The 11,488-nt window shown below is 29.6% G+C and overlaps 3 protein-coding genes across 5 annotated transcripts; all 3 read right to left on the bottom strand.

Moving 5' to 3' along the window:
- Window positions 1-27: 27 nt before the first annotated feature.
- Window positions 28-3,617, bottom strand: LOC143346594 (P2R1A-PPP2R2A-interacting phosphatase regulator 1). Of its 2 annotated transcripts, XR_013080447.1 has the most exons (6): window positions 2,738-3,617; window positions 2,484-2,547; window positions 1,829-2,229; window positions 1,607-1,750; window positions 1,114-1,535; window positions 28-1,012 (listed from the first exon to the last, which is right to left on the bottom strand). XR_013080447.1 is itself a non-coding variant. In XM_076774825.1 (5 exons), the coding sequence occupies exons 1-5, from the start codon at window positions 2,845-2,847 to the stop codon at window positions 1,214-1,216; spliced, it is 1,041 nt and encodes a 346-aa protein (XP_076630940.1). In that variant the 5' UTR covers window positions 2,848-3,617; the 3' UTR covers window positions 28-1,213. The 2 variants fall into 2 exon arrangements, 1 of the variants encoding a protein (XP_076630940.1); XM_076774825.1 differs by having other exon boundaries at window positions 28-1,535.
- A 1,413-nt stretch (window positions 3,618-5,030) lies between these two features.
- On the bottom strand, window positions 5,031-6,537 carry Selt (selenoprotein T). Its single transcript, XM_076774114.1, has 4 exons — window positions 6,240-6,537; window positions 5,967-6,096; window positions 5,321-5,504; window positions 5,031-5,235 (listed from the first exon to the last, which is right to left on the bottom strand). Exons 1-4 carry the CDS (start codon window positions 6,371-6,373, stop codon window positions 5,123-5,125), a joined length of 561 nt encoding a protein of 186 aa, XP_076630229.1. The 5' UTR covers window positions 6,374-6,537; the 3' UTR covers window positions 5,031-5,122.
- Window positions 6,538-7,087: 550 nt separating this feature from the next.
- LOC143347212 (ankyrin repeat domain-containing protein 13C) lies at window positions 7,088-11,252 on the bottom strand. Of its 2 annotated transcripts, XM_076776210.1 has the most exons (10): window positions 10,428-11,252; window positions 10,278-10,319; window positions 10,097-10,201; window positions 9,894-10,025; window positions 9,561-9,772; window positions 9,313-9,444; window positions 9,051-9,212; window positions 8,792-8,992; window positions 8,592-8,665; window positions 7,088-8,483 (listed from the first exon to the last, which is right to left on the bottom strand). In XM_076776210.1, the coding sequence occupies exons 1-10, from the start codon at window positions 10,549-10,551 to the stop codon at window positions 8,468-8,470; spliced, it is 1,200 nt and encodes a 399-aa protein (XP_076632325.1). In that variant the 5' UTR covers window positions 10,552-11,252; the 3' UTR covers window positions 7,088-8,467. The 2 variants fall into 2 exon arrangements, with proteins under 2 accessions (XP_076632325.1, XP_076632324.1); XM_076776209.1 differs by having other exon boundaries at window positions 8,592-8,992; window positions 10,428-11,246.
- Window positions 11,253-11,488: the final 236 nt, after the last annotated feature.

Raw genomic sequence — 11,488 nt, 5'->3', positions numbered from 1 at the left:
TTTGAATTTTATAAAACTTAAATTCAGTTTAGGATATAAAATATTAAGTATACGTTTTTCATTAAATCCTTCTATTGCGATACGCATAGAATGTTTTTCTGTACATCTTTCTGCAAAAAAAATTAGAGAAAAGTAAGTTAAAATATACCGTGTATTTCTTATTATAATTACTGTGTTGGTTAAAAATATTTTGATATTGCTGGGATTTTGTCTTACAATACAATCAAAGATCAATTATAATACCCGTGGTGAATTCAAATGGACTTTAATATTTACACATAAGTTGCTATTAATTAATTAGCAGATTAATTTTAACGAATGCATACAATTCAGGCTGATGAAAAATTTAATGTAATAATCATTCTGTTTTTACAACTAATTATATAAATTTAAGATATTAGTTCATAATTTTAAGAAAAAGAAAATTAATATTTAAATCAATCTTTTGTGTTTATTCGTCCAAAACGTACAGTTTCATTTTCTATGATATCATTTGTTTTCAGAAATATTGTATACACAGAATTAAAAGTACATACTACAGATAGTTTATTTACACACTATACAGGATTGGAGATTCATGGAATCAATAATACTATTAATGCGCGAATTCATCAATCGACATATATCGTACATAAGCTATTTACCTATTTTGAGAAAACAGGAATCGCGCAGAGAACAAGTTGGCAGGGTTATTTAATGAGGAATAGGGCCGTACTTGTCATGACTTATTTTTAATTGTTGTATGGGTTAAAATGAATGTCATGTATACGTACCCTCCCTACAGAAAAAAAGAACGTTTGGATTCGATGTATTAGAAAACGCAGAATTCAGTCTTAAAGGTAGGAAGCACGCGTATTTCCTAAATAGCTCGCTTTGGTCTTCGAACTGCGTTCACGTTATGTGTATTTATATGTTTGTACATGTATCTCATCGCATCACCCTTATTTGATAAAGTAGTATTTGTAAGCATCTCAACGAGTCTATGATCATTTACGATGTAATTGATACATATCTGAAGAATTTTCAGGACACGAAAATTAATAAATAGGAATGACCAGAAAACAGTTGGGCATTAAGTTCAAAAAATACCCCTAGGGCAAAATCAATACATACAATTGATCGCTACAATGATCATTCTTAACAATTCACAAGGAAAAGTTCCTCGTCAAAATGATACACATTATTCTTTGAAAATTCATCTATATGTATTTCTTTATCCGTGATTTTCTCGCGTGATCTGCTCCTTCCGGATTTCTTCAAACGTTTTGACCTGCGTTCCTGATCCTTCCGTGAAAGAAGTGATCGAAGAAGAAAACGAGGAAGAAGTGGAAGGGGAAGAAGAAGAAAAAGATAAAGAAGATGAGGACGAAGAGGAAGAAGATGGATCATCACTAACAATCGAAGTGACACCAGGACCGGGAGAGGGACTATCTACAGGACGAAAGGAGAAACCAGGAGAATCGAGACTGGAACACGATTCCGAAGTCCCGACCGAACTAATAGTTGGATGGAGACTAGATATTGCCACATCCAATCTGAATAAAAAAAAATACATATATGGATACAGATGATTTCAAAAGTTTATTGTTGTAAGTAACAAAGTTACCTAGACGTGGCTGAAGTTAGTAGACCAGAGGTACGTTTCGTGGGTGGCTGTAATTGATGATCCATTCCAGAGTCATCCAATTCAAATTTTCTCTTTACCGAAGCTAAACAACTTGGTCGTATTGCAATAGGACTTAAACTCCGTCTGAATACCAGATTAAATTTGCAAAGAATTTAGCTTATACGGATTCTGTATATTGTTTTTATATATAAATAAATTTACCTTGTAGCAAATGCTTTCCTGGTAGGGCTAGGAGATAAGTTATTCTTCCAAGCAACTGCATGAACACCAGGTGAATAACATTGTCTTGGACCAATATTAGATCTTGTTGGTGATGGAGACGAATATGTAGTTTGACCATTTACAGATAAATTGATACTGAGTGGATCAAGAACTCGTTTTGCAATTGGCCGTGATTCTATTTTAAATTGTAACGAAGTTGATTCTGAATCTTTGAAGGACAGTCCTTCTGCTTCGATTGTGAGATCCTCCCAAGATTGAGATATTTGCATGGCACTGTGTATTTCTTTCTCATGTGCTGCTTCGCGACCAGCAACACCAATGCACTCTTCTTGCCTTAACTGACTTACACGTGGAGTTAGCCTAGGAACAGTTCCAGAACTCTACAAAAATAAATACCTCATGATTTTATAAACAATAAATGATACAAAATATAAACAACTATATATAAAAAAAAGTTTTGTTCTTTACTTCTTAATATTTTATCTATTTTCTTTATACTTTGTTGTTAAAAATCATTTTAATTATATATAATCATTATGCTTATATTAAGTTTTGTGATTGATTATTTCATAATAATTTTGAAATATTAAAATATACCTAGGTATTATACATGTACAAAAAGGTATACTCTTACACTAGTGCTGAAGCGTCGTATGCGAGGTGAATTTGAAAATATATTAAAATTCGATGGAACATCCCTAAAAACAATTAAAATCAATATTTTTCTGAAAACTATTGCAAATATTTTGGTTAATCAAATATAACAAACTTTTACATACAGATTACATTGAGTCATTAATCAACTTTGTACATATTGAGTGTGGAATCAATGTAATCATTCCTATTGACTTATACGGGTATAATAGTTGAATAGTTGACAATGAATACCTTGGTGCAGTGGCGGAAGGTGAGGTCACAGACATTGTTGCAGTAATCTTGTTGATCATGGGTGCGCTACTAGATCGTTTCAAACTGACTATCGTGCAGTCAACATCCATGATCCTCCAGACTAGATATCTGTCGATGCATCTGTGTGGAAACACTATTCAAGGAATTGAAGTACATTGGAGCGTACACAACAGTGCAGTTCACGAAGCAGACCAATAATTAATTCTTGGCACAAGATAAACGTATGTCTTTTATTGTTGTTCCAAGATTCAGTAATAGCAAATCCTGTCTTTTGGCACGAGAACTGAGAAGATGCCGCATTTGAGCTTTCATTTAAACTCTGCCGCTGATTTTTGTTTCACAAATTGACACGCTCTTAGCGCAAGATCTTTACACTCAATCTCCAGCTCCGTAAAGTGAAATAACAAATTTAAAAAATTATCGAAGAATTACTGTCAAATCCAAAGTATACATAGTAGGGGAATGAAACAGCAAGGTAGAGAAACTAATTCGAGTGTTCTTAATTTCTAGTTCCTATTTGAACCACCGTGTAGAAACCGGGTTAGAAATTGCAACTTGGTTTTATTTCGTAACTTTTGATTTTCCAACGATATCACTGACTGTAAGCAAGTTGTAATTTTTCCGAATGACTGTCGAACCCCTATCGTTTCTTATCGTAAAGCACGCGTATGTCGAACTTGGGTCCGATCCCTCTACTTTCTTAGGAAAAATCTTTCGTGATTAAGAAGCACACTAAATTTGTTGGTAGCCTTGTGACTTCGTTGAGTCCATGGACCTAAGAATACATGAACGGATCGTAAAACTTAGTTACCGTATAAATTATCGAAAAGGGGAAAGCAGGGAAAAGAATTGTAATATCTTCAATGATCCTTTTCTAAAATCATTGTCTCTCTCTCTTTCTTTCAAAAGGCGCAACATTTGAGTATTTTCAATAATACTGCGAACATTCAAATGATTCGAATTTTTATTATAATTACGAACGAAACAATTTGTATATAATGATATCTTTTTCTTAAATTAAATAATAATTTTGTTAAAAAATAATACAAAGAGTATAATATTCTTCTTACTATGAATTTGTATGATCCATGGTATGAAACGAGGGTGTCCTTATAATGAACGCCTTTTCAATCACAAATTTCAATATATTTATTACGATTTACAATAGTGTATAATTATAAACACCTTTTAAATATAATATTAATTGCTAGTATAAACTGTGTCTTACATTTAAATTTACAAGTTTCAAAATAATGATTTTGTTTTTATAAAAATAAAATAAAAAATATATTTATTTACGTATCTAAATTTTGAACGATTTTTAGTTTATTTTATGAATATTCAGCACCATTCAAATATTTTATTTTTCTCTCGTTTCATTCGATATACGTACATATAAAGTGCAAATAAATAATTCATTGTATGTTACCCTCAATTTAATCATGCATTTATTAAAATCGGATTTAAACTGTAGGAAACAAATTTATATTTTTAAATATAATTTTGTTCCATATATGTTTTTGAGTTTGTTTGGGTAAACTTGAGAATAACGTATATTTAAATTTAATGTAAATTTTGTGTTAAGCGATAATTTAGTTTCCTTTACTTATTTCATTAAAAAATACATACTTCTTTGCACAACATTTTTAAAATTTATATAAAGCATTCTGTCAATACATTGTATTCAAATTTTATTTAATCAAATTTCTACTTCAACTGCATTATACAAATTTAAATACATGTTTAGCCTTAATTTTATTCAATTTAAACGTAAAAGAATTTTTTCGTAAATAAATTTTATTTATACCATTCTTTCAAAAATCATTTGCGAAAATAATTACTTATTGTATTGTTATATAAATTTAATATTTAATTATTGAAATTATCATTTTAAAAATATTTCTTATTGATACAATAATATTAATGAACAACAACATCTATTTAATTTATATTTAAAAAGTATCTGTAATCCCATACATTTTTAAGTAAAAATCTCGAATATATTACTAAATTATACTTTAAGGTGTGAAAAGGAATCATTTGTGTTTTATTTGTACTTTTAATTTTACACAGCATTGTTTATTTTCTTTCCCAATTCGTAAATTAGGATGGAAAATTATAAATGTCCTTGTGCAATGTAAAAAGATTTTATTGCAGTTTTGCTCGCACGGACTCTATTTTGTATGCATCATCTCAACTAAAATCTGATATCCATAGCAAGATTTATAATAAAACACATATGCGAAACATGGAAACGAGAATGTGTTTAACATTCATAGAAATGCAAAAACGCATGCTTTATAACCATAGTAATTAACATTTGGTAGAAATAAAAATGTCATTGGATTTTTCATTAAAATTAATCTATCCTATATCTACATCTGTATATTGCATATTTAAATTAGTATTTATTATTTGGAAAAGTTCAAATGGCCGTGGTATTCTTCCAGTCTCAAGTTTAGACCATACAGGAACATCTAAAATATAAAAAATGTTTGAAATATAAATGACAGATTTGATATAACTGTAATTATCATTATCGTAAAGCAAAATATTGTTTACCATTGAAATGTATTTCGAATGCTCCTGATGATATGAAATGTCCTTCTATTAGATTACAAATGAAAAATATCACCATACATGAATAGAATCGATTGTGTATACACCATTGCCAAAAGAATGGCACTGGTTGTCCCAGATGAAATCCACTTATTATTAGAGCTATTAGTGAGATTTTAGCAAGACCCTAAACAAGAACAATTGATATATTAACAATTATTGTATATTAGATATAGCAAGTAGAAAAAGAATATACAAAATAAATAGATGCCTGGTAATGAACTATATTCATATAAATAATTCACTATCAAAAATCATTGTTATTACCTACAAGAAAATGAAATTGTATTGTCAATTATATTGAAAATACAATTTTATTTTCGAAATTTTTGTCAAGAATTCCAGAAGCTAAATCATTTCTATAATACATTTATTGAATAATTTTCTAATTTGAAACATCAAATAATTATGTTATAAGAATAAAGATTGCTATTTCATAAAGATAATGTTAGCAAATTTGTCAATTAATGTATTTGAGGTATGATCTTTACTTGTAAAATTCTTAATGAAAGTTTTGGAAGCATAATAATGTTCCTGATACAAAATAATCCTATAAACTATTATATCTTTTAAATAATATAATAGTTACTAGTATTTTAGCAATAAGCATATTATATCCAGGGGGATTATAGTTTTCTCCATCAATTTGTAATTCTGGATATTTTTGTCGAAGAACACTGACATAGTCTTCAAAGATTTTTCTATATCCACAGGAATAACTGAAAAAGAAAACAATACAAATTTTAATATACAATTAATCAATGTACTTAATACAGTTTCACATATAAGCAAACAAAATCGAAGTGTACCAAATAACTAAAGTAAAAGCAGCTATTTTCGCGGCAGAATTGTTAAAACTCACCAATAAAAGAATTTTAACGTTGGTCCTGTTTTTGTGCCGAGTTTGGTTAATGAAACTTGATTGTCATCAGCTTTGGTGCTCAATGCACAAAAAACAATGTAAAAACACAGAGTTAATTTCATAAGACGCATCATTCTTTACGTCATTGAAATTACGTCAAACATAAATTTTAACTAAAATGGTTAATTTAATTTATATCTTATAATAAACGCCAACCTGCACTTTTCTGCATGTACCTACAACGATCCATTCGCTATCTGCTGCTAATGCTGCTAAGCAGAGCAGTTCCGATTTCCGAATTGAACCGACCTGAGCCGAATCGAATGAAACAAAGCTAACCATATGTACTGATGATTATCAAAGTTATTCAAATGAGTGAATTGAATATATAATAAATAAAATTTAGTTTAATTATTACAGTATTAATCGCAGATGTCTAATTTTTAATAAAATTTGATCATACAATAAAACTTAAAATTTGTAATTTTTTTTTTTAAATTCTATTCATTTTCGAGTTGTATAAATACGATTAACATGTCTATATATAATATTTGAAAGAAAAAGAAAAAACAAGGTAATTTTCGATATTTTCAATGTATTTATTAATAAATCAATGTTTTGAATTATCTTTAACGAAAATTTTCACGTTTACCATATTTTATTAAATAATATATTCAAACGATATGTAAATCAATGTAAACAACACATTGGGAAGGAAATACAATTCTTTCACATGTTGGATCAATTATTTAAGTTACACGAACTAGAGTTGAACTTATTATTTAATGATTCAGAATAATATACACGAGATTATGATTTGCTATAATTTTTATTTAAAAAGTTTTGAATTAAACACACATACATATAAGTATTACAATTCTAGATTAGCTAGCGAAACGTAAAATGTATGTAAAATGATACGCTTAAAGTAAAGACGATATTGATTAATTATTTGCTACATTTTAGGGATTATATTTGTAATGACGGTACACAATGATGAAGTAGAACAGGAGGCACCATTTGGCTATTATTTTCAAAAAGAATTTATTTGTAACAAACACCTCCAAACACTTTCTATTAATTGAAGGTAACTTCTTTAGAAGAGATAACTTTTTCTGTTTGTAAATAAATACTGCGAGTATTTCTATTTCGCAAATAAAATACTTTTCAAATATTAATTGCTAAATGCAAAAAAAGGAAAGCTCAAAACTGAAGCTCCATGAGGTAAAGCAAGGTGCACAACATAGTAACTCTTTATGCACTGATAAGGAACATCCATGAAATGTTCCTTCCCGATTTTAACGAAATTTTATAGATTTGTTGAACAGCCAAAAATAAAAGATACAGCAACTGAAATTAAGACATGAAACTACCAAAAGCTTCAATAGTTTGATGCTATCTTCAAAACTATTGGGTACAAAAGGAACTCTTTTAAACAAATTATTTTTTTTTTAAAGATAATATGGTAGAGACATTGATGAACAAATTAATAATAGATATATAAAAAATCAATTTTATCACATTTATTTTCAACATTTTTCTAAAAATCGGTGTAATGAATTATTTTTATTTTACACTAATATTATATATGTACTGATACTTAAAACATAAAATAAGTATTTATCGAAATCTCCTCTAGGTAATAGATTTGTTAAGCTTATATGCATAACATGGATGGCAATATTTACAAGTGATTTTTCCATTTCTTATTCAGTTTTTTTCATTGTTGTACATATATTTTTTTTGTAAAAAACTATACAAAATTTGTTTAGAAGATTTCCTTTTATAATCAATTGTTTTTAAGATAGCATTATAAAAAACTTTGAAGAGTAATTACCACTGGTACAATACATCCTATTTTTCACCTTCGGCCGATCTACAAATCTACAAAATTTGCGTGTCTTCTTTGTGAGGAGAATAGAGCGCATATCTTCACGTGCATAGACTTATTAGGTTGCTTTCTTTTTTAGGATTTAGCATACATCTTTGTAAATACAATATACCACCTTCTAAACTTAATGTGGACTCTCATAAATACAAATACTTGTTACTCTTAGTACTTAAACTTAGAGCAATCTTTCTTCGAAGAATACTGTGCAACTTTTTGAGAGGCCATTCTGGCAGCAATATGTCCATGTAAACTCAGAAGCCGAATACTTTTGCAGGGAGAAAACGGCCTTCTTTTTAGTTTCATAATTGACTTGGGTTGGTTTTAGAACGTGAAGCCGTCATAAATCTGGAAATCTAAAAAGTAAATTGAATTGTAGAAAAAGAAGTAGAATATAAAGGCTATAAAATTAAAGTTAATAAATTGAATTATAAAGGAAAATTATAGAAGTTTCTTAAACTTACCTCATAGGATCCTCAAAATAATCTAATGGTATTTGAAATAATTGTGGGTCTATATCACTGCGAAAGGCAAATTCCTGAAAAGTGATTTTTGCCGTCACTGTTGGTAAAATAGGTATATCAATTTTTACGGGAAATCCAGGTGGCAATTTCATAAGGACGAACTGTCGTAATTTGCTAAAGTGCTTGAATGGTGCAATTACTTCCAAAACATTGAGTAGCATATCGACAGTCAATGGAAAATCTTGACTCATGGCAACTGTTGCTTTAAATGATTTACTGCTTTCTTTATAAACAAGATTTCTTCCTAGAAGTGGGCATTGACCCGGTTGAGCCATGATATACTCTTCCCAAGTAATGTTTGATTCTGGTGGTGGATTTAGAGAAGCCCTTCTAACATGAGGCTAAAAAGTTGATAAATTAGTATACAAAAGTAGAACAAGATTCTTTTATTTTCTTTACCTCGCCGTTCGCAAATCCTTGCGAGTTTCCTTTAGTTAAAGACTCCATAATAGCCTTATTTTTTTGTAAATCTTCTTCGCTTAAATGTTCTCGTCGTTTTCTACTTTCCAAAACCATTCCATTGATTTGATAAAAGTCTGCATGGAAAGGTCCTACCATCTCCTTCATTAAACACTTGATATAAATCTCAAGAAATTTTTAAGAAACTAATAAGAAGAGATAGAAGAATTATAAACAAAACATAACAATGTTTATGTCTTACTCTTTTATCTCCGCGAAATATCCATCCTGTCTGAGCTCTTGAAAATGTAATACCTTTTGTTGACATTTGTGCTGCCATAATATCACTTGACATAAGAATATCAACTTCGTCTTCTATTTCCAATTCTGTTTCCTACAATAAAGAAGTAAGTAGTGATAAATTTATATTTGTAAACAATAATGAAAATTACATAATTGCAAGTATCAAATAACGATAATGAAAGGAAAGAAATAATAAAGTAAATAGACCTCATATCTCACTCTTTGAAAAAGTTTAGCTTTGTTGTCAAGTACTGTTAATAATTTTCTCGGTTTTTGATCACCATTAAAAATGAAGGATATGTCACCTCTTTCCCATGTCATATCATTAAAATCTATTAGTGTAGTATCCATTCTAATAGATGCCCCACTTTTGTGTATCTTACAAACATCTGAAGGAAGTACACGAGAAACAAGTGGTACTGAAAAATCAAACAAATTTATGAACCACTATCATAATTCTGAGTGACATTAATTAAATATAAAAGTTCAAATAACAAGTTATAAAACTATCGATTAGGAGGATTAGTAATCAACTATTACCCCAACTTTGAAAATCCCATTTTAATTCCATGTAGAAATCGCCCATCTGTCGCAATGTTGCAACTAAATTTGGCCTTCTTTCTTCCATTTGTTCTTTAGCTTGTTGGTTTACTTTTCGCACCAATGATGATACTGTAAAAGACATAAAATTAATGATAATGTTATTTTTCCATTGTAAATAGTTTGCAATTATTTCTACAGACTGGTTTGTCTATCTCCATAACTGATTGCTTCTGCAAGTGGACTCCATCCAGCCAAATTTTTTACTTTTACAGGTGCCCCGTGTGCAAGTAACAATTGGACTGATTCTAAAAAATTGTTTGTTGTTTAATACATTTATTTTTGTTTAAATATACATTAAATGGTTAAAACATATCCTGTCACCTTTCCTTCCTAACATAACAGCTAAATGCAAAGGTGTATTTCCTAAAGAATAAAATTGAATTTATTATTGCTGAACTGCATTTGATTGTAATTAATTATCAATGCATATTTCATCTATACGAGCCCAGAACTTATAATATTAATGTTAACCTTGTTTATCCTTCTCCGCAATATCATAAGTTCTAATCAAAGAACTTAAAGTTTTAACATCTCCTTGAAATATACATTTGTGTAAAGGATATTTTTCACTTTCTGAGTTTTCTGCCATGGCCATTTACCCTTTTTGGGAAAATTATAACAGCAGTGGGACTGATACCTTTCTTTATCTGATTGAATCCCTTTTAATATAATAGTAATTGTCTTGTATTCCATTTCCAAAAAGTGGCATATTATATGGAATAGTCATACTAAGACTCTCATTCCATGTGAGCCACTTATAAGCAAAAACTTATTATTTAAAAACTTGCTCCTAACTATTAGCAACATTAATGAATATTCCTTATATTCTACCGATTGTTACAATTTAAATTTAAACATTCCAATTTTACATATTTTTCAAGTCACTTAGAAAATTTTTACATTTAAAAATAATGCTTTTTACATTATTATTGTTGTTTTTGTGGTGTTGTTAGTTCTGCCGCTATTGTTTTTAATCGTATCGTGCTAGGTGGTCGTTCTTGTAATCAAAGTGGTTAGTCACCTCGCTACTTTTTTTATTCAATGTCTCTTTGTAAAAATCATGAAGTATACATTCGTAAATGTAGGTTTTTGATAATTTGCAATCTATTTCAATATAACTTATTTTACATTATACAAACATATACCGCACTAGCTGTATACCACATAATAGGATGGTACTGTACCATGTACATATATGTATCCATGTGTTCATCTGCATACCATGGCATACCTATATCTATATTGCGTTCAATTCAAAGAGGACTACATGTAAACAAAACCACATGATTGCAAGAAAATCTCATTGGTCCACTGTATCTCTGGCCAGGAGTGCACCGTAGAATAGCAGTATTAGAAAATTGGCCTGCTGCAGTCACGTGGTTTTGTTTTCATAAAATTACATAAAATGTACAGTAGTCGCCTCTCTTGAAATCCCGCGGAAGAAATGCCGGAGAAGTAGAAGGGATACACGTATTCCCAATATGCATCGATCTCTCGCTCGCTATTCGTCGCGGCAGTTACACACACATGTG

This window comes from Colletes latitarsis, chromosome 10 (genome assembly GCF_051014445.1).
Source record: "Colletes latitarsis isolate SP2378_abdomen chromosome 10, iyColLati1, whole genome shotgun sequence".
Taxonomy (NCBI): Eukaryota; Metazoa; Arthropoda; class Insecta; order Hymenoptera; family Colletidae; genus Colletes; species Colletes latitarsis.
This window is presented reverse-complemented; position numbering and strand designations above follow the sequence as displayed.